This window comes from Diachasmimorpha longicaudata, chromosome 11 (assembly GCF_034640455.1).
Source record: "Diachasmimorpha longicaudata isolate KC_UGA_2023 chromosome 11, iyDiaLong2, whole genome shotgun sequence".
Taxonomy (NCBI): domain Eukaryota; kingdom Metazoa; phylum Arthropoda; class Insecta; order Hymenoptera; family Braconidae; genus Diachasmimorpha; species Diachasmimorpha longicaudata.
In genome coordinates, this window is record NC_087235.1 from 2,640,692 (window position 1) to 2,665,852 (window position 25,161).

Below are 25,161 nucleotides of genomic sequence, written 5' to 3' on the forward strand. Positions count from 1 at the left end.
ATCCGTTACGTACCTGGTTGAATTGAACTCCCAGGGACGAACACCATAAATCCCATTGCCCATTTAAAATTCCCTGTCTTGTCCCTTAAAACTGCAATTACACCCTCTTTATCTCCAGGTCATCCAATCCCTCGCTAATTTCCTCCTCATCCTCCTAATTTTCATCAAATTTTTCCCCCAATTCACCCCAACAATTTCCCCATTTTTGGACATTTTTCCGAGAAAATGTCACGGCCCTGGCGCCTCGGGCAGCCCACGGCAGGGGACTCAGGGGGGAAAGGAGGGATACCATCACGACCAGACGTAAGAGGGGGGGCACTGAAGAGTAGAAATTCAAGGGTGGGGGAGCTACACTGGCTATGGGTCGGCTCGTAACGATTGAATGGCTCCCATTCTCTCCATGTGTTGGTATAAAATACTATATACATTGCCATGAGCATGCGCTGATGATCCAACGGTACAGAAAACCCCGCCCACTCAAGCGTCGCCCGATGCCTCTGGGATTTGTCAGCATTTCGGCCAATGAAATTGCTTGACTGTTATGATCGCATGGACGAGGGGTTCAGGAGGGTGATGTGGGGTAAAACCAACCGGGGGAGCTTAACAATGTACTAACCAAGAGGGGAATACAAAATGTAGAGACGTGAAAAAGTTCTACGGGATTGGGTGGCAGAGGGGATGGGGGAGAGAGGGGTGGGGTGGAAGGAATGGTGGTGGCGTCAGGGCGGGGGGGTGGAAGGAAGAGGGACGAGGGGCGTCGTTCAGTACTCCCAAAGTAGTGGATCAGCCAAAGGAGGCAGACAAAACGAATACGTCTGCCAATGTTCAGTCTACGTTATTTCGTGCTCCATGATAACTCGATACAAATGTTATTTCAGTAGAATTTAGTGCACAGTGACAATTGGAATATTAAAAGTAATTTTAATGATCAGTGAAACAGTTAATTGTGGGGATAAACATGAGGTGTGAGTGAGTGAAACGAAGGAGAAAGGAGTTGAATATCTTTGGAACTGGTAATTAAAGTATGTGTGTATATATGTATGTATGTGTGTGTGTTTGTTGTGCGTGTGTGTGTCGAGCAATGCCTTGAGTTGTGTTAGTGCTCACCCTCCCTCTGCTATCGTCTTCTTTCTCACTCCGTCAGGTTCTTTCTCTCTTACTCACTTCGCAACGTGATTTAAAACGTGTTTAGGCGTGAGTGCGCAGTCGCCATGTGAGTATTAACGTGATATATAAGTTGAATATATTCTTGTGCTAGGGTCAACTGTTTTACCCACCGGGGTGACAAGTAAAAACAATTGAAAATCGGAAAATAATTTTTTTAAAACGACTGGAGAAAGAACGACGTTGAGAACATGAGGTAGAGAGAAATACCTGGTGTAGATGTACAAATCTGGTATGTGCCATCCCCCTCCCTTCGGCTTTTCGACTTGTTTTTCCGCTCATTTTCTTCAGACTCTCTCTCTCTCATCACGACAGCCACAGCAGAGCCAATCAGATAAATCTCTAGCATTTGTTATTATTTAATTGTAATTATTGTTCTCTGTCAATGTCTTAAGTCTCAAATTTTTACCCCTTCTACCTATTTTTTCCCTCTCCCTCCTCCATAATTGTTTACTATTTTTTCATCTCATCTCTCTCTCTACATGTATATATATATACACACATATATATGCGTATATTCTGTATCTCTGTGTTGCCCTCGCACTCGAGCATAACTATATATGAAAAACCGAATATCTCGAGCTTCATAACTCTCTCCCAATTTCGTTCTACGCATTCCCCCTCCAGATGATCTCCCCTTTCAGCTTTCATCTTCTCCGCCCTGGACTCGTATTGCTGTACTGAAGGGCAAAAGGGGGGGGGGACGCGTCCCTGAGAGGGAAAAAAAATTTAGGAGGGAGACCGTTGTACACCCCCCCCCCCCCCCGTCCCACTCCCCCCGTCCGACGCCATTCCCCCAACAACCAGACAATTTCATCGGTTGCCAGCTTTGACTATCTCTGTCTCTCTTACTTCCCATTTCTCATATATTTGCTGCCACCCCTCTGCGTTGGCTCATCGTTACGGTAATTATGGTAGCCTGGGGAAGACATTTTGTTCCTGAATGCCTCCAAGATGGATATCAAACTAGGCTTTCCATTGCTCGAATCTCCCATAAATTTTCTGTCCTTCTTTTCACGGGTAATCAAGGTACAAGAATAATTGATTTATGTGTAAAAGATATTACAAATGGAGCTGTAATTTTCCATCTGACCTTGTAATTTCAATACATTCAGTTCTATCATTTTTTAATTCAGTTTATTTGGTTTTTAACGATTTTGGAATTATCAATGTTGAAGATAACAAGATGAGAAACACTGTGTTGTTGAAATTGGGTACATTCAACAGTTCATAGAACTTCTGATACCTCTCACTGGGTTAAAATTAATAAAAATAAATGCTATCGTTGAGGCTCTCTGTTGAGCTTATTTTTTTCGATTTTTTTTGCGTAAATTTTGCGTCAAAAAGATGTAGAAAAAAACTGAGCAAACGGATCACACGGTAGGGTCCAAAATTCCGTACCGTTTGGCCACCCTCAAACACTCGCAGGGGCTCTCAATAGACGCTATTTTATTTCGTAGTATTATTATAGGTTAGATGTTTTTGTGTGGGAGAATATAAAAAGTGAAATGTTTTAGAAACAATAGACAAAGTTACCACTCCTCTAACGAATTTTATTTTGCGTTAGATATTCACATTATCGTAAATGATATTATCACGAAATACCGAGTTCGATAGCTCATTATACCGTTAGTTAGTGATAAATACAGTATTTTATTCAAAAGGTAACACGATAACGTAGAATCATGCAAATAAAAACTCTCTTACATACCTGTGAATATTATGTCAATGAGGAACAATATCAGTGATAATCAAACAGCTGCACCACGATCTGACTGGTGACGCGTCAATCAGATGTAATGAAATCATTGTAGGTTATATACAATTTGTGGGAATCCACTTTCTTCAATGCTAATTTTATATCATTATGCAATATGAGGAAAATGGTTGATAACATTTATGTCCACACATTCACAATAACAACTCAAACATATAAGCGATAATTTTAATGAACTCCAACAGTCCGATAATAAATCAATAGACAATTAGCTCTGTGAGGGTGAAGAGGGGAGAGCCTCCCCCGTGATTAAAATAAAAACTAAGTTGAATATTTTTTTTTCCAGATATCCAGTAAATTCAGCAGAGAAGAAATAAAAAGAATGCGAAAAAAATTATGAAAATGTTTTTAAATAACATGACACTTGGACAAGAGTAACTAGCCCCCCCCAACAGTTTAGGTAACTGTTGTCATCTTCTTCCTCCCATATTGTTAATTGTGACATGGCTGTTGCGACAAAACAGATAGAAATGTCGCAACAACAGCAAAACGTTCAAGAGCAACATGTCCAGCCGAGTCAGGAACAACAGCAGAATCAGAATCAGCAAGTGAACCAGGGGACAATGCAGCAGCCACAGATGCAAGTGCAGTCCTCTCAACAGAGTCAACAACAGCAGCAGAATCAGAATAATGCACAGCATAATGTTCAACAGGTTCAAGTGCAACCCCAGGTGGCAGCAAGTATGCCACAACAGGTATTTATGACTCCATGAGTATTTTTTATCGATCACCAGTAGTCGAATTGGAGGGAAATGAATGGTATCAGTTACAGAATGCTGTGGCAGTATCAATGCAACACCAGCAGCAACAGCAAGGTGTTGGCAGTGTGTCAATGGCATTGGCAGGTCAACAAGGTGCAACAACAATTACAACAATGGCTGCACATCCTCAAGCTGTTCAAGTAATTCAGCAACCGATGCAGAGTCAGGCATATCATCTTCAACAGTTGTATAATACTCAGGGAACTCCACTTTTAATGCCTGGAAATCTTGCTCTCCATCCTGCTGGTATCAATCCATCTTCAATTCAAGTGATAGCAGCTGGAAAACCATTTCAATCAACTGGACAGTTGACACCACATATGCTGACTACTGCCTCCAATCCAGGACAGAGTGGAGGACATGGTGGACCTGGTGGTAAAGTTCAAGGTTTTCCAACAGGTTATTTACCTGTTCCTACTTCTGCTAATCCTGGTGGAGGACAGACTCTTGTTTTTGGACAACTTGGAGTCCTTGGATCACCACAACCACCTCAGGGTCTTCAACAACAGCCCACACAACAGAACAACAACAAACCTGATCAAGTACAAAAAGTAACAATCTTATAATTGGTGTGATATTATTTGATTATTTTCTTTTGGGTAGTTATACGGAATTTCTGTATTTCAGTATACAACGTGTGCTACTGGTACACAGTCGGGACAACGTGGGGGACAGATGCAATTTTCACCGTGGCAATTCACTCCACAGGTGGCTTGGACCGGAATACAGCCACCTGGGACGACTTTGTTAGCTGCCCCTAATCAGATTTTCATCAGAAGTCCTACCCAACCTGATATGTATATTCAGAGCCCACAACCTATTCAAACTCATAATGGTGAGTCATTAATTTTAGTTCTTAGTTCTTTCGTACTTTTATCGTGATCTTATCGTATCGGCCCGACGCGGGATTTCTTAAGTGGATGGAATTTCATTTCTGTTTAGAAATTCCGTGGATTTTCTTTCCCGGTTGATTTTTTCCTCTGAATTTTTTGCTGACTTCTTTTCCCCATTAATTCTTTCCTCTTTAAATGAGTAACGAAGTGGTAAAACGAGATCAGTTGACTTATGCCTGAGTCCAGTTTTTGGGGACTATTTCTGAATCTAAGGGGAATCGCGGAGTTTTTTTAATGACATTCATTGGAGTACTGAATTCTCTCCACAAAAAATGTTTTAACAAAAATTTTGCGATCTGTTTCCAGTAAAATCGCGTCAATAGTCAAAGGTAACTTATCTCGTTTTACCATTTCCTTATTGAATTTTTTTCCTTTTGTTAATTTTCTCCACAATTTTTGTTTGTGAGTGATCTCATCTCTGTTTCTGTTCAACAAGTTCTAATTCAAATCCTATTTCTTTCCTGTTAACTAATGAAATTAAGTACCAACAAGTTTATTTCACTTTTGGTTCCGATCCATATTCACGTGTGATTATAAATTTGTGCGATTTGCGCTCCCAATAAAATTCGCAAAATGGAAAAGAAGATATCCAAAAATCCATATGTTTCTCATTTTACTTCACGAATTGGATACAATAGACATGTTAACAATATTTTTTTTGAGATCTCTTTCCAAAACAAACTTTTACTTTGTCTCCACTATTTCTATTAATACGTCTTCAGTCTGTTAATTTGAAATGTTTTACCTAGTGTATTTTTAAAATAGATTTTTGTGGTTTAAATAAAAATATACTCCTGCAGCTCTAGCAACTCAGCAGCAAATTCAAGGTGTCCAGCAAATTGCTGCAGCTGGAACAAAATCCAGGGTAATGGATATTCAGCAGCAAACCCAACAAACTGGCAAGCAAAGTGGAACCAGTCAACGTCCCCTGAGTATTCTGCCATCTTCTCTTCAAGGTGTTCAAGGTGCCAACATTAGACCAGCCAGTTCAGTATCAACACAAACTGTTCACGGAGTACAAGGAACGGTACAAACACAGGTCACTATTCAAAAAAATCATCAACTGTTACTAGTTTGGGGCTTTTCTTATGTTAACTATTAATTTCATAATTTTGATTCTTCATTAATTCCATTTTTAATCGATGAATGGAAAATAAAATTTTTTAAAAGAACCACTTTGCGACCCACCACGTAGAGCTTGTAAATTTTCATTACTCTCTTATTTTTATTGATTCTTTATCAGTTTAAATTTTGAAGAGGTATTTATTTAAAAATAGAATTTGTTCCATGGGAATTTTTGTTTGTTCAATTCAGAGTGGCAAGGGAAGTGGAAGTGGTGGTAAAGGCCGTGGTAAGCCGGTGGTTCGCACAAGTCCCGGTACAAATTCAGCCCTTATAGCAACAAAAGCTGACACTGCAAATCAAACGAAATCAAATGTACATCATACAACAATGATAATGCAACAGCAGACCAATCCAACCAACAATAATGGAAATAACAAAGTATTAATAACAACGAATCAACCAGTGGTAACTTCTGCGCAACCACCTGGCTCACCTATGTCCACCTCTGACAAGCAAAACTTTGGACAACAAAACAAAACAGTAATGCAATCACAACAGCAGCATCAGCCACAACAGCAGCAGGGACAGCAAATGCAACCCCAGTATCAGCAGATGTTCATGCAACAGATGCAACATCTTCAGCATCAGCAGTTGCAGTATCAACAAGCACAAGCCCAGAATTCACAGCAACAAATTCAGCCCAAACCAATTATGGGTAGGTTTTCTTATTGGTTTTTTTCCTTCTTTATTATATTTTTGCTTCTGACTGGAAGTGTTGCAATCGTTCAATCTCGATACAAAAGTCAATTCCAATTTTTGGGTGGATACGATGTAGAGCCGTGTGAAATTTAAAAATACCAAATTTTGAGGAAATGTCTGTGTCTGGTTCCTTTTGACGAGGGATCTTTTTGTAAATAAAAAAATATGTAGGGGGGGGGGGGGGGGAATTTTTTAACAAATTGAAATTTTGTCACATAGCTAGTAAAAGTTGAGGCTAACTTTGGACGTAGATTCAATTCCATCGTTGAAGCAGTTGTTGAGAAATCGCGAAATTTTCATCATAATATAGATTTGATGGATTAATCATTGTTTTGTTTAATAGGTATGACACTTCCACCTCAGCAATCTGGAGTTGTTCTTGGAACTGAGAGGCCAATAATGCCAGTTGTCTCAATGGGCGGTGTCGGTGTGGGTGTTGCAACGACATTGCAGATGAATCCAGTTCAACAGTCTCAGATGCAGGGAGTCCAGCAATTACCTATTGCCGTAACTATCAACCACAATCACTCTTATGATATAGTCAATAGTGATTTTATGGTAATTAAAATGATGAATACGTTATATTGCAGACCCTAAATCCAACGCTAATTGGAAATCAAGTGGTGAGTGGCGGTTCGCAAGTTCAAACTCTGCCCCTAATACAGCCAGCAAATGAACAACAACAACAACAACAACAACAACAACAACAATCCCCAACACAACCACCACAAGATAATGCCAGTACTGCTGGCATGGTAATTACTTCGCCAGAGAGAAGTCATTCGAACGACTGTCAACCGATTGTTCAAACGTGTAATGTTAACAATGCAACAACAGAGGAGGATAAATCAGCGCAGAAGAAGGAAGTTAGTGATACAAGAGTGGGGGAAAGATCGGGTACACCTCTACAAACACAAGGTGAGCATTGTTTAGACGCAGTAAAGAGTGGAACAATATTTTGTAAAATACGAAATTTTTATCCACATTTTCGGATTTGATATTTTTCACATTTAAAATAACTAATTGTCTGACGATTTTTCATTTTATACGTTCAACTAAATTGTTAAATTAGTTAAAAATTTGACTGAAACATACGTCAATTCATCTTACGCTGCCATTTCGTTACTGATATATTTAGTAAATCAATAGTTATTACAATCATGATGAAAAAAATTGTTTTTCAATATTTTCCAGAGAGTTTTCAATGTCTTTTCTATATTAATAACAAACCTATCGTTTAAAGATATGTAAATGTAAAAAGCCCAATCGGTTATGCATAGCTACCCAATAATGAAATAAATAAGAAAGTAAATACGAAATTCTAGGAGGGGATGCTAATAAAACAGCAATGAAGGAAGATTCGTCCAGTTCTACAAAACACGACGAAAAAACCAACAGTCCTCTGATAAACCTGGCAAATGCAGTTAATTCGATAACAAATGGAGTTGTAGATGATCCACTGCCTCCCGCGATACCAACTCCGATATCAAACAACAGTAAACAAGCACCTCCAAAAGCTCTTGTCAAGCCCCAGGTTCTAACACATGTCATTGAAGGATTTGTTATCCAAGAAGGTATGAAAATAACAAAAGCATTTTGAACTTTTGTTCAGTAAAAAAATTTCGTTCTTTTAGCATTCGCGTTGAAGTGACTATGTCTAGATATTCACAAAAGTAAAAACCTACACTGAGAGAAAAATATTGTAGATTTTGCAAAATATATCTTGTAGGATGTTCACAATCAGTTTTAATCTTCACGGCTTTGTAGATAAAAAATTAAATCGAAAATAAGCCACATAACGTTCGCACAGGAGCCCCTCGCCTTAATATTTAAAAAAGAGTTTGAATATTCCGGAAAAAAGTAAAATATAACTTTATCACGATAGTTATTTCAATTAAAAATCAGCGCAACAAGATTAATAATTAAATTTTTGATAAATAAAATTGCAAACTACTATTTAAATACACAAATACAGATAGAACATGCATATGTGTTATTGATCGAAGTACAAGATTTTCAATTTTATCGGGAAAGTGATACATTCAGGTTATAGAATTTCTTGATCTCATTAATTGATCTGAATAGCTTCAGGTGCTTAATTCCGAATATGATAATTATTCATCATTACTTATTTTTTACAGCTGATGAGCCATTTTCGGAGAAACGTTTGAATGGTACTGCTACACAGGGAGCCAACAATGCACTAACTAAAAATAGTTCTAACGAGAAAGATTCGCCCACTGAACCGCCAAGTAAGAAAAGTAATGTTTTCATTCTTTTCTATTTTTCCGACAAAATATATTGCTTTTTATTTTAATATTAATTTATGATTCTTCGTGAACTTATTGCAGGAAAAAAACATGCAGGAAATTTCTCCAATGATGGAGACTCCAATGGTACCAGCGGTAAATGCGAGGCATGTGCAACCGTCCTAGATGAACATAATACCAAATTCAAAAAGGATAAACGATTTTGCTCTTCAGTTTGTGCTAAGAGTAAAAAGAAAGAAGCGAGGGAGCGTGAGGTAGATAAACAGTGGACGGATATGGAGGTTGATAAGAGAACTGATGATGGATTGAAAAAAGCCGAAGACAGGTCTCCAACTGTTTCTACCCCGACGAGTGAAGACATTCCAAGAATTAATCCAGTTAAATGGACGGTGAGTATTTTTGTTTATTGGTAGAGGAGACTTTTCACAATGAAAACTTTTAAAAAATATTAATATCTACAGAATAGTATCAACTGATTTTGTGTCTGCTATATAAACTAGGAAGTTTTTATACAAATAAACTCAATACTAATTTTAGTTGTAAAGATGGTATGGTTTTTCCTGAAGATTATGACTTCAAAACTGAGCAAAAACACATCTTTTGCCCAAAATTGATTTCCTTCAGATCAATATTTATTTCTTGGCCATTCTTTTCTCGGATGGAGGAATTTTCAGATGAATCTTATGCAGTTTCAATTGGGACAATTATATTGCCTTAGAATATTTTCTCCAATTTTCTGAGTTTTTAAAAAGCAAATATTTCCGATTTTTGAAGAGCTCATACAAAAAATCAGTTTAAAATTATACAGATTTATAAAATTTATATTCTCGATACGAAGGACTGAAATCTACTCATTTAAAAATGTAAACGATGGAGTTGGCTATATATGACACCGTAAAAATAAAAAATGAAAATACACAGCTTTGTAGATAAAAAAATGTCATAAAAAGTGTTGCAGTGGGTCTTAAAGAATATTTTTAATATTTCAAACTAACAAAATTCTATTTTTTAGGTCAACGAAGTCTGTGAATTCATTCGAAACCTTCCGGGCTGTGCAGACTACGCTGAAGACTTTGCAATTCAAGAAATTGATGGTCAAGCTCTCATGCTACTGAAAGAAGATCACCTCATGTCAGCAATGAGCATAAAACTCGGTCCAGCATTAAAAATCGTGGCCAAGATAGACTCCATGAGAATTGACACAAACACGAGCTCATCTCCAATGTCAAATAGTTCATGAACTATCTCAAACAGCATCGGATGCCTCAAAATTTGAATATACAAATAACTGATATTGTTTTAATTTTGTTAAGTGAGACGACTGCATTTTATTCATCATTTTTTTTATAAATAAGGAATTAATTCATTACAACTGTACATATTTATATTACTTACGTTCACTCATCCGTACGAGACAGATAAATGAATAGGTAGGAATTAGTGAAGCATTAGCGGTATAATTCGTAATTTCGAGATTAGGTGTACTATTTTAATTCATCGTCAACAAATAATTTGTTTTTTCGATTTTTCTATGTTTGAGATTGACCTTGAACGTGATGGAACAAATGATGTGAAATGTTGTGTACATATATCCTGGTAGTTTTAGATGGTAGAACGCCTTGTGCAATTACGAGTGAAATTTTTGATACTACAGAGACGTTGATACGATACTACTTAATCAATAAGTAAATTAAGAATAAAGGGTTAATCGTAAAATGACCAACTGCCAATATTTCTTTTTTATTCACTGAAGACATTATTCTAAGTAATTATTCTTAATTCAACGTTAGGAGATTTATTGAAATTTTGTTAGTATTGTCTGATTATGAAGAAAATAAGGAACACTTTTTTCATAAATAATGCTGTATATTCATAAATATAGCTTTATATAAACTCACGAATGACTATTTAGTTATGAACATTCACAGATAAAAAAAATAATCAAACGATTATGAGCATTATCCTTACTTCGCTGCAAATTGCTGATGTCCTGTTACATTTTGATATCATAGTCCTATGTCATGTTCTTTCAGATGACAATAGAATTCGGTTGTTTCAACATTGCTGATGATCGACAATTCTAAAGAATGTCGCGGCAATACATCAAAGCAAACCTCAATTGAATCGATTCATTTTTCATAAAGTTGTTGCACTTTTGAAGAATTTTTTCACTAGTTTTAAAGCAAAATTCAGGATCACGTTGTTCCAAAATTGTTGGGAACTTCAAGAACAGCTCTCCTCGCAGCTTATCTGTCCAAACTTCATTCAATTAATATCTCCACATCTAATTTTCATTGCCAATCGGGTAACTAAATAAAAACAATGATTAGTTTTATCACAAACAATAATTCAATATTTATTTTCTCAGCCAGACATCACCAATGTCTACGAACTAATAGATTGCAATTTGTAAGAACTGAACAAATAGTATTGTGGATACAAATTGCGTTTGGCAATACAATACCATGACATTATTTCTCGTAGATTATCAATGATCTGCATGATTCTTCATCCATCAAACAAATAAGGGACGTGATTAACGTTTGTTCTCGTGACATTTTTGTGTCTGAACGAAATAGTTACTATGGTCTGCTCTTTGATTTCAAAAACCCTTCCATCACATGAGCTTGACATTTATTTACACTTAATATTATTTATCTGGATAACTACGACGAGACCCCCTGGACACCGGCATTGATGGACGCTCCCTCGTCCAGAAGTTCCTGGGTTGCTTTCAACTTCTCCGCTTTCAGCTGCGGTTTGATGTTCGTGAAGTATTTCCATCCAACGTAAGAGAGGTCAACTAGACCAAAAACGGAGATAGCAATGCAGCCCCACACTACACCACGATGTAATTTATCGAACAGTACTCTCGTCTTTGGTAGTCTCTTCATTCTTCGTCAAATGATGGATTCAGTCACGTTCCGGTAAATTTTGGTTAAACAATTCGCAACTCTGCTTTTCTGAGAGTAGTTTAATTTTTTAGGTTAGTTATCATTGTTCTTGACCGACTGTTGGTAACGATTTCACTCTACAGATCCAAAAAAATGGACTAGTAGACGTTCAGACCCCGAGGATCAGGTGCCCTCACACTAACTCATAATGACCCCGACGGTGGATGACGCCACCGTCACATCTGGCGACTGAGTGAAGCGTCCGGAAATCCAACTGTTCATTAAAAAATTATCTCTCCGTTCTTAATGAATATTAAAGGATGAAACCAACGGTGATAGAAGAAGAACTAAATTCTCCTCGATCAGGCGAAGCTTCATCTCTTAATTCTGAAAAATTAAAATTAAAAATTATGAGGAAACTCGAAATGCGATGGGGGGTCGAGATTGTATTTGGTGTTCCTCGGGGGTCGACTTTTAATTTTTATTTATTGAAATAAAGGGATGGAACATGTCTTGATCGAGGAGAAATCAGTTCTCCCTCGAATGACGTCGATTTTATTCCTCGGTATTTATTAGGGACGGAGAGACAATTTTTTAATGAACAAGTGAATTTTTGGATGTCGTATCCCGGACGTCAGAATCGATCATAGCGCATACCACCACTGGGGTCATCACTAACGGTGTCGATGGGTCGCCTAGCCCTCCAGGATCTGCACATCTACGTTAGTCTATCATCTTTGAGGTGAATGTTGTCAGGGAATAGCAACTCAATGTTTAACCTAAAATGTCGTATGAAGGCACTCTACTAAATACGTGATTCTGTAGTTGTGTCAAGTGACAAGTCCAACGTCAGCACTGTAATTCCTTCGAATTTTTTGAATAGCAATAATAAAAGAATCATTTTTTCTGGGATTGAGATTGCAGTGGATGAGTTAACAACATGATGAGTCTCAGAGATAGACAAATACGTGAGTAAAATAGTTAAATAAATCATTTGTAGAATTTTATGAACATTTTTATACGTTAAATATGGATGTGATGAGGCGTTATTCAACTGATTTTCATGTCGTTATTTCTTGTAGATGCTTTGAGGCAAATGCTGAATTTAAATCAGCAGGAGACAAAGTCTAATACAACAGTTCCAACCTGGAAACTTCTAATTTACGATCGAATGGGACAAGACATTATTTCTCCTTTGATATCCATAAAGGAGTTGAGGGAACTGGGAGTGACTTTACACATGTGAGTTTAAGTTCAGTTGAGTTTCCCTAGTAAATATGATCACGTCAGGGATTTGACACAAAGGACCAAGACAATTAGCTGCTAAAGGTGAAGACAATCAGATCGCTAATCCCTAACTCGAAACACTTGAACAAATATCTTAACCAAAAATAATACTCCATATAAACAGAAAATTTATATGGCGTTCCACATTTTATGACGTCACATGAAATTGTTGAATAGGATTTTTAGCATAATTCATCATCATGTGTTCCACATATCCTATAAGAAATAAATAAATTTTGCATTATTGGATAATGGTGACAATTACGATCGTGACAGCTACGATTGTCATTCTTGTTTATGATATTTCTGAACGTGATGTTATTCATGTTATTGTTGACTGTGATATTATTATTCTATTATTTAGACGTGCTACCAAGATAACAATTCTCGTAACACAGACTTTTTGTTGTCTCCATAATTTCCAACGTCGTATAAATATTGAACAATAATTTTTATTCTTCTAGGCAGCTACATTCAGACAGAGATCCAATTCCGGAAGTTCCAGCAATTTATTTCTGTGCCCCAACTGATGAAAATCTTGGTAGAATCGGTCAAGATCTCCAGGCTGGCCTCTACGATCTTTATTACCTCAACTTTATATCGCCAATATCTAGAGGAAGACTGGAGGATTTAGCCAGTGCAGCATTGATGGCCGGAGCTGTGGCTAACATTCCCAAAGTCGTTGATCAATATCTGAATTTTATTACCCTAGAAGACGATCTCTTTGTCTTGAGGCATCAGAACAGCGACATGATATCATATCACGCTATAAACCGAGGAGAAATCAAGGACACGGAAATGGAGTCAATGATGGACACCATCGTGGAAAGTTTGTTCTCTGTTTTCGTGACATTGGGAACAATTCCAATAATTCGATGTCCCCGAGGCAATGCTGCGGGTATGGTGGCTAAAAAATTGGATAAAAAGCTGAGAGAAAATGTGTGGGACGCTAGGAACAATTTGTTCCAGGGTGAGGCATCAGGTACAGGACATTTAACCTTCCAGCGGCCTTTACTCATTATTTTGGACAGAAGTATTGACATGGCAACGCCACTGCATCATACCTGGACATATCAAGCTCTTGCTCATGATGTTCTGGAGTTGGCCTTGAATAGATTGGTTGTGGAGGAGACGGTGGGCAAATCACCGGCTGGTGGGGCTAGAGCTAAGACTAGAGCATGCGAGCTCAATAATAATGATCGATTTTGGCTGCAGCACAAGGGCAGCCCTTTTCCTAGAGTTGCTGAAGCCATTCAGGAGGAATTGGAACAATACAGGGCTTGTGAACATGAAGTAAAGAAACTCAAGTCTTCGATGGTGAGCTATACAATTTATCTCATTACAAAGTGATTATTGGGATGTCATAGAGATGAACGGCCTCGTGGAGATGACTTTGATGTAGCTCTGCCCTTTTAGTTAATTGACCGATTATTGACAACTACACAAAACTTTTAGAAGACTCGATCACATTTGGCATCGTAATTTTTTCCTGAGTTTGGTTATCGTTTCTGCTTTGCAAAAAAAAAGTAAAAAATGAGAGCTTAAGGGGTTATTCTCATGTGAACGCCTATATTTTACCACTTTTTCGGAATTTTTTTTAATGCGACAACAAACTTCAATCATGTTGATTTTTCAATACATTTTTATTTGTATTTTGAAGTATACGAAAAAATTTTTTTTTTTCGTTTTTTACATTTTTAACATATATTTTTTTTAAGTCAAAGTAGTCTCCAACAAAAAAAGGTAGTTCACTGGTCAAGGTGATAACGGCTGTTCATGTTGTCTGACATAAAAAAATCGAATGGATTATTATTCAGTAGATCTGTGGCTATCGTCCCTACCAAATATAATCAATTTCATTAAAAACAAAAAAAAATATCGAACTTCAAAAAAAAAATCACGAAAATCTCCTTCTTTTTCGTTACAAATCGTTTAAAAAAAATATGAAGATATTGTCGAAAATAAACAATTGTGGTAGGGACGATAACTATAAATGAGTAGAAGAACATATGTAAATTTTAAAGCAATCGGTTGAATACTTTTTCTTGTAGGACCTTGACCGTTTCAGAAAATGATGATTCGAGAAAAACGCGTTTAAAGTTGAAAGCCTGGTAGACAATCGCTTACGACACGTCGGCGACTATGAGCTGTAACTTATCAAATACTATGAATTTCGGTCTGAATTTTTCACAGCATGTTTTCAATAGGTTTTACTGTCAAAATATAAAAAAAAAAAAATCGATTTTTTGAAGTGCTCACATGAGAATAACCCCTTAACACAGTTTCTCATGGGAACATCAACTTCTTCGTTCTAATCAACGATTAGAACCTAAATCTGAACATAATCCACTCTTTAGGAAATAATGTCTATTATTTGTTTGAAAGTGAGAAACGTCAATTTTTTAAAATGATATTCTGTTATTTTAACAACAATATTCAGCAGTAATAAAACACTTTGGCTTTTATTGTCATTTTGGCCCATAATCAGCCAAATAATTACCGGAAATATTGAGTCTAATTGACCTATAGAATGCCCAACAAATTTGAGTATCGTTAAGAACCTATTTAACTCTTTATATTAACAATATTTTTTACATTTTTCAACTCAGGGAACGGATGATGAATCTTCAGCTTATCCCATGCTGCAAAATAACACAGCTCTCCTCACAAATGCAGTCAACTCCTTGCCTCAATTACTGGAAATGAAACGATTAATTGACATGCACACCACGATTGCCACTGGAATTTTAAACGCCATAAAATCAAGGAGGCTCGACACTTTCTTCGAAATTGAGGAGAAGATAATGTCTAGGCAGACGTTAGACAGAAGCATTCTGGACATTATCAATGATGCCGACTGTGGAACACCTGATGACAAAATCCGATTGTTCATTATTTATTACTTATGCAATAACATGTCAGATAGTGACTACAATAAACATGAGGCGGCATTGTCCAATGCTGGATGTGATCTGAATCCTTTGGTACACATTAAACGATGGAGGTGAGTTATAGAAAATAGAGTCTATGCAAAATTGCTAAGCATTGTTAAATAATTGTTCATATACGTGAATAATGGCACGAGAAAGTTACAATTTTTTATTTTGTTGTGCTTTTCCCTTTTTCGTCTTTTGAATTATATTATTATTATCATTCTCATTGGACGAAGTTCTAAGCTTTGTGGAACGAATGCATTTCTGTTGATTAGGGGTCAATTTCAATACTTCAATTCTCCATTTCCTATTTTTTAATTTTTGTGTTGATTGAAGACGATTCGATTTAATTTATAATTTCTATTGCACTTGAAATTAGAAAGCAAAAAAGCCTTCGGCTTCGCTGATAATTCTGTATTTGGATGAGGATTCTTTATTGTATCTCCCTAAATTTAAAAAAATGATATTTCATATATCAAGAAAATGTTTTAAATAATGTTAGAAAGCTGGGAAAAGTTTCGAAGAGTACTACATTCAGGTTTTAACTCGCAATATTGAAAATTTTTCAGAAATTACACGAGGATGTCAGGAATCCAAAATAATTACGAAGGTGGTGGAACAAAAACTGTCAGTATGTTTTCAAAATTGATGAACCAAGGTTCTTCGTTTGTTATGGAGGGAGTGAAAAATCTCGTTGTTAAACGACACGTGAGTTGAACAATCACACCTTCTTTTTAATGAAACCAGTGTGAGTGGACTTTGCTACACTGAAAAAAAAATCGTTTAATCCGGAACAAATTATTTATCATGCACATAATTTTTCCCACAAATTCTAATGCTGGTGAGTGTCATACATTCATCCGTAAAATTCTGTTTCCAATTACTTCCGCTGATGTGTAAAATCCGGAAGCTGACTAATCAATCGATTATATATATGTACTTTTGTTTGTAGAATCTACCAGTTACGAAAATCGTGGATGAATTAATCGAATCACGACAAAGTTCCCATACAGAAGATTATTACTATCTTGATCCTAAGCAGCTCAAGCAAGTGGAACAAGTTCCCCAAAAACGGACAACATTCCAAGACGTAATAGTATTTGTCGTCGGTGGTGGAAATTACATTGAGTACCAAAATCTTGTTGATTATGTCAAGGTAAATACACCATAACTATGATATTTTATGTTTTAAAAATTCAAAATAGACTGATAACTCAACAGCGAACGGGTAAAACGAAATAAATTGTTTTTGACTATCGATCAATTGTTGATGAATATCTCAGAATCGAAGGAAACTAGTGAACTTCCCATTACAACCTTTTTTGTGAAGCAAATTAAAATTCTACAACAAATGTAATCACTAAAATTACGCTGTCTCCCTCACATTCGTAGATATTGTTCAATAATTCGACTGATCGATTAATCAATTTATCCCGAATTATCACTTGATCATCAAAATGAAAAAAACAAAAATAATAAAATTGAAATTCATTGTAATTATTACTATTTTATAATAATTAGAACAATTAATACAACTTTTTAAATAATTGTTTGGGTATTTTTATTTGTAGCAAAAAACTGGAGGTGGGAGTAATAAACGTGTCGTTTATGGTTCAACGACTTTGGTGAATGCTAGACAATTTCTCAAGCAGCTATCGTACCTGGGCCAGGAACCACACTGATAACTGCCGTAACACGAAGGAAATGTTATGGTAGTGGACCAAGTGGCAAAATGGATACTTCATATATTCGGTTCAACAAACTTTACAAAACCCTTTTTCAAAAGCTAAATAAAGGAAAAAATTTTTGTTTTCTTTGAAAAATACATTTCCTCGCTCTGTTATGATCGCAAGTGATCGATTTCTCTACGAATTTTGCGTCTAAAAAAATATCCAGTGTCTACTTAGTCCTAAACCTTCGTTTATGTTAACAGGGAAGTTATCAAATGTTTACTGAACCATGCGATTCGCTAGATTGGTGCTTATGACAAATTTTATTGTAAAGCAAAATTAGATTTGTCGTATTCCACTTAATCCAACAGGTGAAGCCGAGTTCAAAATGTTCGGCATTTTTTTTTGATTCTTTGTATTAATTTTGTTGAAAGAATGATATTTCTTTGATAGATAGAAAAATGAGACATTGCTCGTGATTTTATTGAAAATAAATCTTGATATAATTATCATGTCTGAAGAATTTTCACTTAGTCTAAGCCTGCTTTTCCTTAAAGTTGGACTGGATTTAATAACTCTCAGGCTAGAAATAATAATGTGTATAAATTTACTGAAGTTATTTAATAACTTCTGTTTCACCTGGTGGGTTCAACAATGTGTATCATTGCAAAATTGGCGCCTATTGTCTTTTTAAATTAAATTTTATGAAAACTTGCTCAATTTTTTCTCTCATTTTTTTAAGATTTTCATTACAATTTCGTAATACGTTAAGTTCATCAGGGAAAATATAATATACTCGATTGCATAAATTTTATACAGATTACTTTAATGGTTATCCCATGTTTTCTTGGCTGTCATACATCAAAAACTACTCTGCAGAACGAGAAACGACGTTGACAATAAATTTTATGCTTATTTATATAATGATGAATCATCATATCTTAACGGTAGAGAAATTAGATTAAATGATAATTGATCGTTCTTCAGCACTAACTTCCTACGCTCTTCCAGATTCTTGTAATCGTTCGTCCAGGCGTAGCTCACTCTCCACATTATCATCTATGAAAATGAAAAATCTTCCTGTAGTGAAAAAAATCAAGCCTATACCTACACCGAGAGAAAAATATCGTAGATTCTACGGAATATATTTTGTTGAATGTATTTGTTTGTGAAAAAAAATTCTGAGAAACAGTTGATAAACTTGAAACTATTAATATTTAATGGCACACAGACTTTCATCATCGTAGAAGATATTCTACTTCCTCAGCAAACATTTACAAAATTCCAGAAACTTTTACCAAAAATTTAGAAAAATCGACGCACGAATATGAAAATTTGCAAATCATTGAGTAATAGCAAAGTTTAGGAACAGTATATTGTTTATCTTTATATTCATCTGATCCATGATTTCCGCTAAATTGACAAAAAACATGAACCATCAGAAGATATTAGGAATAACTCCTTAAGTAATTTCTACGAAATTTTTCTTTCTGTGGTCATCTTCATTCATCTTTAAAAAAAATTTTGAAACCGCAACTCACCATCTTTATCCAGATTGAAAGGGAAAATTTTTCCAGATTTTTCAAGTCCATCCTTGAGTTCCTGAAGACAGTCTAATCTCAGCATCGTAAGGCGAAATCGTTTGCTTGCCTCATTCAGAACTTTCAATCCTTCGTCATACTGCTCTGTAGCATTATAAGCCCTAATCAATCCAGAAATAGCTCTACACCTAGTTCCAACATTTAAACGTGGGTGTGAGTCCAAGTCGGCCACCAATTTCTTCAACAAGGCTGGATCTTTCCTCTCGACGGCCACTTCAATAATGGGCCTCACCAATGGCGCATTAGAAAGCAGAATATATTTGCTCCAGAGCTCCTGAGCCTTATCATTATTAGCAATAAAATGATAATTCCACAAAGTATGCACTGCCCTCGTGATCTGGGAATCCGCCATCTTTATCGCCCATTTTTCGTAATCCTCCAAGAACTCAGGATCATCCAACAAACCATGAACCATTGCTCCAAAGTGAATTTTCTTTTCAGCATATTTAATTCCATCTTCATCAACAGACAGCCCCTCAACATATTTTCGAATTCCCAATTTTTTAATCATACAATGGGAGAGTATTTTATAATAATCAAGATCATCCTTAGGAATTTCCTGCAAATAGCTTCCCATCTCCTCAATTGTCGAATACTTTTCCTTCCTCAGCAATTCATCACATACCAATGAAAATACCGCTCTGCTAATTCCTCCCAAATTGTGAATGACAGATCGTACAAGATCAGCAGCTCTGTCAACCTCTCCAACCTCCAGGGTCGCCTTGATCAACTGGGAGTACATGGCTTTCATGTCCTTCCTCGTTCGTAATTCCGACCTGATGATATCCTCAGCCCCAGGCCAATCCTGACGCTTCAAAGCTTCATTGAATTTGTTACCAGCATCATAAGCCCTTCTGTATCTCTGTCTCTGTGAATTACGTGATGACTCTGTTGTAGAAGATGGCTGAGATAATCCACGAGAAGTGTTTTGAATAACAAAAGGCACTGGCTGTCCATTTCTCGTCAACAATGAACTCAAAGTCCCAAGGAAATAGTTAGTTGGTTGCACGTCGATTTCCTGCATCTCTGTCCACAGAGCCAAACCCTTCTGATAATCATTTTTCTCATTATAGAATTCAATGAGAGAATTGTACAAATGTCCTCGATCTATCCTCACAACATTCCTCATGATTTTTGTCAACAACTCGACACATGATGGTTTGTCATTTACATCAAAATGTCTAATGGCGCTTGTGATTTTGTCATTGAATATCTGAATACCAGAGGTTTCAAGGATTTTTCTTGCCTGAATAGGTCTTCCTGTCTCCAAGAAAAGTATTGCAAGATCAACTAAAGCATTACTTTCTCCATGAATCTCGGTACACAGATCAGTCAATCGCTGAAGGGCATTAGCATCTTCAGCATTGATCAGGGTTGTTGCAAGAACATTTTTATATGGAGTACATTTGTAGTCATTTGAAAAACGTTCAAAAAGGTCCATCGCTTTGTCAACTTCATTTCTGAGCAAATGTACTTTCACTAAAGGTCCAAGTGTGTAATTATCACAGACCACATAGTTCTTCGATTTCAGTAAATTGAATATCTGATGGGTATTTTCGACATGGCGTGTCTCAGCCATTGCCTCCAACAGACTTCTGACTTTAACTCTAAGTCCTCGTGATAATTTTTCATTGTCATCCAGCACTGGGCCATCAGCGAGGATCTTAACAGCATCTTGAAGACGATCTTTCTTCACCATAAGTGTGGCAAAGCTCAATAATTTCATGCTATCGAGTGTTGCTTCTTGACAATGCTCTTTAAACTTATTAAAACAGTGCTCAGCACCTTCAACATTCTCCGTAGAACAGAATAACTCAAGTGCTTGAGCTAAAACCGCTGGTGAATAATAATCCAATGATTCAAGTTGTCGTAGAACTTTAAAAATCTTCTCCTCATTCTTACTCTCCAGATTATTAGCAAATTGAGTTCTCAAATCTGTTATGTTTATTCCGACTGGCCTCTTGATATAATCATTGGTATTCTCTTTATCGTAGGGATTGTATTGCTCCATTGGTACTGTTTTCAACGTGCCGGAGGTCAGCTTGGAGATGAGGGGTTCCAGTTCTGCTGCTTTGTTAGATTCGAAAAAGGATTTCACAGTCTCCCCCACTTCAGGAGAAATACTGACACCTGCAGTCTCGTACTCTTGAAGCAGCTTCTCCACTATGTTAGGTCGATACTTTGGAACAGTAGATAACACAGCTACGATTGCGTCATCGGCAATACCAATCGGAATATTATCACTATGTTCGTCATTTTCATTGGATTCATCGGCCAGAAATCGTAAAATGGTCACAAACGATTTTGTATCATCCCACATATTTAAAGAGAATGCCATCTGTTCCACGAACAGATCCTTGGGATATTTTATGGGGTAAGACCTCATGAACATCATAGCATTTCTCAATTTTTTATCATTAATCGATCTGTGCGCGATCGAGTACAAAATTGTGGATTTTTCGATACCCAGAGGTAGAAGTTTAGCAATTATATTGTCCCATGTACCAAACATGAAAGGAATCGTGTAGTCTCGTAATGTATCGATTGACGGAATTATTTTAAAATCATCGACCATTGATTGGAGAACATCAAGGATCCCTTGATAATTGCTGGCACGTGCCTGAGCTCTCAGCAATGGCCAAAAGTAGTGCTCCCTTATCTCTCCACCTCGTTTCTCCCAAGCCTTCATAACCGGAATGGCAACACTAGGATTTGCATTCTGTGACAGAATGTGATAAAGTACGAGAGCAAAAGGTCGTACGTGAAAACCCTCGTCTACTAGATGAGAGCAAAGATTAATTATCTCATCGTTAGTGAATTGTGGATTGGTTGCTACTGCTCGCAGTAGAAAACTGCATCGGGCCTGCAGTCTGGTTGTGTCTACAGTGGTGTTCTTGAGAATTTCCAGTGCAAGATTGGTTTGTTTACCATCCATTAACTTGATGAGCAGCCGACCGACTTCGGTATCTTGTTTTATATCTTTCGGCAGTTTTAAAGCGAATTCTGCAGCTTTTTCAGTGTGTCCGTTAGTTGCTAATATCTCTATTATTTCCATCAGGTGGTGGTCCAATAATGTTATTTCTAGCGATTGCAACTTCGTCATTGTGTTCATGATCGAGGGGACGTCTCCGTGTTTGGCGTAGGCACAGAGAAGGGCGCAGTAGGTATCAGCTGAGGGCTCAATTCCTGAGGATTTCATTGTTTCTAATGTTGCCTCAGCATTTTTCATGTCATTTGTCGCGGCGTAACCCGTTATGAGAGCATTGAAGACGTTTTCGCAAAGGGGTAAATTGTTGGTCCGCATCATTTCTATTATTTTAGTTGCATTTGCGATGTCACCTTTTCGACAGTAACCTTCGATCAGGCGATGGTAAGTCACGCGATTTGGTGTGATTTGTTTGTCCACCATCATCTGGAGAAATTCGGCGGGAGAGAATGAGTGGTCGCGTTCGAGGTAGACACTGAGAAGGGCGTTGTAGTGGGATACATCCATGGGAATTTCTGAAAAGTCAGAGAATATAAATTAAAGGGGTTTAAACTGAAGGTATTTTATCGGACGCATACGATGAGTTGGACTATTCTTAGTTGTCAAATTTTACAAATTTTTCATGAGTAAAATTTTTTTTTAAATCATACATTGTCAGTATTATATAGATTAATTTTTGGAGAGTATATTTTTCTATTTAAAGCCGTCGAATATAAACAATTAGGGTTCTTACATTTTTAGTTATTGACAGATAAGTTGATTCTCGATTTTTTTAAAGTTTAATGATCAGTATTTCAGAGTTTAAAGTTTGACTACAAGGGAAGTCTTCATTTTTCCGTTAAACATTATGTTAAGTTCTGATTTTTAAAACTTTTTTTAACGTAAACGACAATTCAATTGACGAAAAAATTACGATTCCAAAGATGATTAAGTTTGATACAAAGTCTGTAGTTTTCAATAATCTGAAAATTTACTGAAAGGGTAGAGCTACTTTAACAGTATCGCAAAGAAAAAATATCATTATAGTGGATTTATATTTTTTCGTTAAGTATTTCATTGATTTATTGTAATTTCATGATATTACTTGGTGGGAGACAATTTTATTTTTAATTTAATTTAATTTAATTGTTTAAAATTAAATTAAATTTTATTTAATTTAATTTTTAATTTTATATACTCATTACAAATATCCTGAAAAGCTCTCTCGGAAAAAGATCTTTACTTGAGAATATTTTCAGTTAAAACTTAGAAGTTCAAAGAAAAATCATCACTCACTCAATCTTTCCAGGGTATCCCATATATCCTGCACCAATCGAACACCTTCTTTTGCATTTTGATCAATCAGGGGCCTTCCGCAACAACGAATAAGTAGCAGTGCCTCCAAGCTTGGAACAGTTCCTGGTAAAAAAAAATTGAATCATCATTGGATTCCCTAAGTGTCACGCAGTTTTTCTTGATGAATTAAAAATATCTTGTTGAATAAATATATCGTTCTTCATATTTTTATTGTGCCCTTTCATACCGTGATACGCATGATCTTTACTTTAAATTCCATTCTATGACTAGGTATATGAAATAGTCACGTAAGGGCCAAAAAGCCCTTTTTACAGAAAAACTCGTGTCTCCCAAAACGTGCATTGAGAGAAGTATCTCAGTCATCAGTGATTTCAATTGAAAATGCTGAATTTCAGAAAGAAAACACCATCGAAAAAAACGGCCAATGGAAATGATGTAAGGTAAGAAGGTTTTAACGTAATTCGGACAAAATTAATATTCAGTAGTCTCTATCAATCAAGAAGACCAAACAAAAGTTTCCACCCCAAACCACCCTATTTCTCTAGTTACAAATTGTCTCACCTCGTGATCAAAGATTCATCCACGCGTAAAACTTTCATAAAAAATTGTCTCGAAATTTAATTCTTCAAACCTCCAATTTTAATAAATTATTTGACTTGTAACTCAAACAAATTTGTTAATAATTATTAATCAATATCTCCTGTTCAACTTAAAAGAAGTTTCAACTGAATGTAATTGACCTTTGTATATCCGCCACTCATTCAGAGCATTGCACTTAACTGATCAGGAACTGTCGCATTGACCTTATCACTACTTCGATTAAAGTTTTTTTCGAATAATTAAAACGTATCTCAGAAAAGAAAATTTCCCTCATGAAAGTTGTCATGAAATTTCCCCAAAACCTTGAAATACATCTTCCAAACTGTGAATTACCTGTTAATTGTATTTCTTCAAGTATCTTTTCAATATCCGCTTTATTTGTCCTTCCAGAACGTTTCAGTTGTACTTGAAGAGACTGAAAAGACTTTTCAAAACTGTAAATTGGTGCAGTTTGACGATTTACAGCTCGGGTTTCGTAATTTCTGTACAACAAAATGATAACATCTAAATTATTAGTTATTGTTGAGAATATGCATGGTAATAAAATAAATGGAATTTTACCTGGTCGAGTTGGTTATGCGTTGGTTGTAGAGGCCAACTCGTGGTACATTCGGCTCGACAAGATTTGGACTCAAACTTATCCTTCTCGCGATACCATGATTTTGTCTTAAATACTTGACGTATCGTAATAGCGTTGCCATTATGATATATGCACGTTATTCGTATCTGCAATTCACGTGAAGGGAAGACTTACCCGGGAGAAGTCGGAAAATTTGCTCTATGGAGGCCTTACAGCAATGGCCGCATGACTATATATATGCACACATGTGCAGCTACAACTACGGTGCTTTATTCGTCAGGCGAATGTGTGTGCGTGCGGTTTCATAACAGAGAAGGCATGAGTCGGATCAAAGAGGGTGGACTAGCGATCCCCCGGCGAGGTTTAGTAGTTGATCCTGAGGATGGGAGACGCCACCGTCGAATTCTGGGGGTGAGAAGTCCACCATCAGAAGCGATTCTGCTGGTGCACAAGAACTTTCGATAGCAGGCAGGTGCTTTCTCTTTCCAAAATGAACTAACTCTATGGAGTGTACTCAGCTTGTACCCATTTGTACTGCGTTCTAAATATTTAGCTACTTTCGTACTGTCAGCAAAAACGTGCAATGGCGAACAAGATGGCGGTTGGGCTCCCACCTGTGCTGCAC

General features: G+C 36.6%; 4 protein-coding genes and 1 long non-coding RNA gene across 15 annotated transcripts in view; 2 read left to right on the top strand and 3 right to left on the bottom strand.

The window, feature by feature from the left end:
- Positions 1–3,026, bottom strand: part of LOC135167561 (D-2-hydroxyglutarate dehydrogenase, mitochondrial) — a 23,624-nt gene extending 20,598 nt beyond the window's left edge. Inside the window, exon 1 of the mRNA XM_064130877.1 lies at positions 2,876–3,026. The gene's annotated coding sequence lies outside the window, so the exon portion shown is untranslated. The remainder of the gene's footprint in view (positions 1–2,875) is intronic.
- LOC135167553 (polyhomeotic-like protein 1) lies at positions 760–10,419 on the top strand. Of its 9 annotated transcripts, none has more exons than XM_064130854.1 (12): positions 760–1,022; positions 3,228–3,636; positions 3,708–4,253; positions 4,330–4,537; positions 5,396–5,634; positions 5,910–6,375; positions 6,763–6,926; positions 7,010–7,337; positions 7,745–7,993; positions 8,561–8,680; positions 8,771–9,078; positions 9,702–10,419. In XM_064130854.1, the coding sequence occupies exons 2-12, from the start codon at positions 3,385–3,387 to the stop codon at positions 9,927–9,929; spliced, it is 3,108 nt and encodes a 1,035-aa protein (XP_063986924.1). In that variant the 5' UTR covers positions 760–1,022; positions 3,228–3,384; the 3' UTR covers positions 9,930–10,419. The 9 variants fall into 9 exon arrangements, with proteins under 9 accessions (XP_063986924.1, XP_063986923.1, XP_063986932.1 ...); XM_064130853.1 differs by having other exon boundaries at positions 760–1,013; XM_064130862.1 differs by having other exon boundaries at positions 760–1,013; positions 8,561–8,671.
- A 340-nt stretch (positions 10,420–10,759) lies between these two features.
- On the bottom strand, positions 10,760–11,353 carry LOC135167566 (uncharacterized). Its single transcript, XR_010299879.1, has 2 exons — positions 11,154–11,353; positions 10,760–10,998 (listed from the first exon to the last, which is right to left on the bottom strand). It is a non-coding gene; the product is annotated as an uncharacterized LOC135167566 (long non-coding RNA).
- A 547-nt stretch (positions 11,354–11,900) lies between these two features.
- Slh (SLY-1 homologous) lies at positions 11,901–18,187 on the top strand. 3 transcript variants are annotated; one of them, XM_064130865.1, is made up of 7 exons: positions 11,935–12,551; positions 12,666–12,825; positions 13,335–14,187; positions 15,480–15,874; positions 16,373–16,511; positions 16,756–16,959; positions 17,375–18,187. In XM_064130865.1, exons 1-7 carry the CDS (start codon positions 12,524–12,526, stop codon positions 17,483–17,485), a joined length of 1,890 nt encoding a protein of 629 aa, XP_063986935.1. In that variant the 5' UTR covers positions 11,935–12,523; the 3' UTR covers positions 17,486–18,187. The 3 variants fall into 3 exon arrangements, 2 of the variants coding, with proteins under 2 accessions (XP_063986935.1, XP_063986936.1); XR_010299878.1 differs by lacking the exon at positions 17,375–18,187 and having other exon boundaries at positions 11,901–12,551; positions 16,373–16,644; positions 16,756–16,896; XM_064130866.1 differs by lacking the exon at positions 11,935–12,551 and having other exon boundaries at positions 12,786–12,912.
- Positions 18,188–18,278: 91 nt separating this feature from the next.
- Positions 18,279–24,806, bottom strand: Bsf (bicoid stability factor). The gene is made up of 5 exons (XM_064130849.1): positions 24,518–24,806; positions 24,290–24,438; positions 23,336–23,458; positions 19,015–22,575; positions 18,279–18,532 (listed from the first exon to the last, which is right to left on the bottom strand). The coding sequence occupies exons 1-5, from the start codon at positions 24,655–24,657 to the stop codon at positions 18,471–18,473; spliced, it is 4,035 nt and encodes a 1,344-aa protein (XP_063986919.1). The 5' UTR covers positions 24,658–24,806; the 3' UTR covers positions 18,279–18,470.
- Positions 24,807–25,161: the final 355 nt, after the last annotated feature.

Bases quoted from the DNA above. Each gene is read 5' to 3' on its own strand.
- LOC135167553 (XM_064130854.1), top strand. From the start codon at position 3,385: ATGGCTGTTGCGACAAAACAGATAGAAATGTCGCAACAACAGCAAAAC. The intron at 5,635-5,909 runs GTCACTATTCAA...TGTTCAATTCAG, and splicing joins AAGGAACGGTACAAACACAG to AGTGGCAAGGGAAGTGGAAG. The intron at 6,927-7,009 runs GTAACTATCAAC...GTTATATTGCAG, and splicing joins TCCAGCAATTACCTATTGCC to ACCCTAAATCCAACGCTAAT.
- Slh (XM_064130865.1), top strand. From the start codon at position 12,524: ATGATGAGTCTCAGAGATAGACAAATAC. The intron at 12,826-13,334 runs GTGAGTTTAAGT...TTATTCTTCTAG, and splicing joins CTGGGAGTGACTTTACACAT to GCAGCTACATTCAGACAGAG. The intron at 14,188-15,479 runs GTGAGCTATACA...TTTTCAACTCAG, and splicing joins AGAAACTCAAGTCTTCGATG to GGAACGGATGATGAATCTTC.
- Bsf (XM_064130849.1), bottom strand. From the start codon at position 24,657: ATGGCAACGCTATTACGATACGTCAAGTATTTAAGACAAAATCATGGT. The intron at 24,439-24,517 runs GTAAAATTCCAT...TTTGTTGTACAG, and splicing joins CGCATAACCAACTCGACCAG to AAATTACGAAACCCGAGCTG. The intron at 23,459-24,289 runs GTAATTCACAGT...TTTTTTTACCAG, and splicing joins TGAAGAAATACAATTAACAG to GAACTGTTCCAAGCTTGGAG.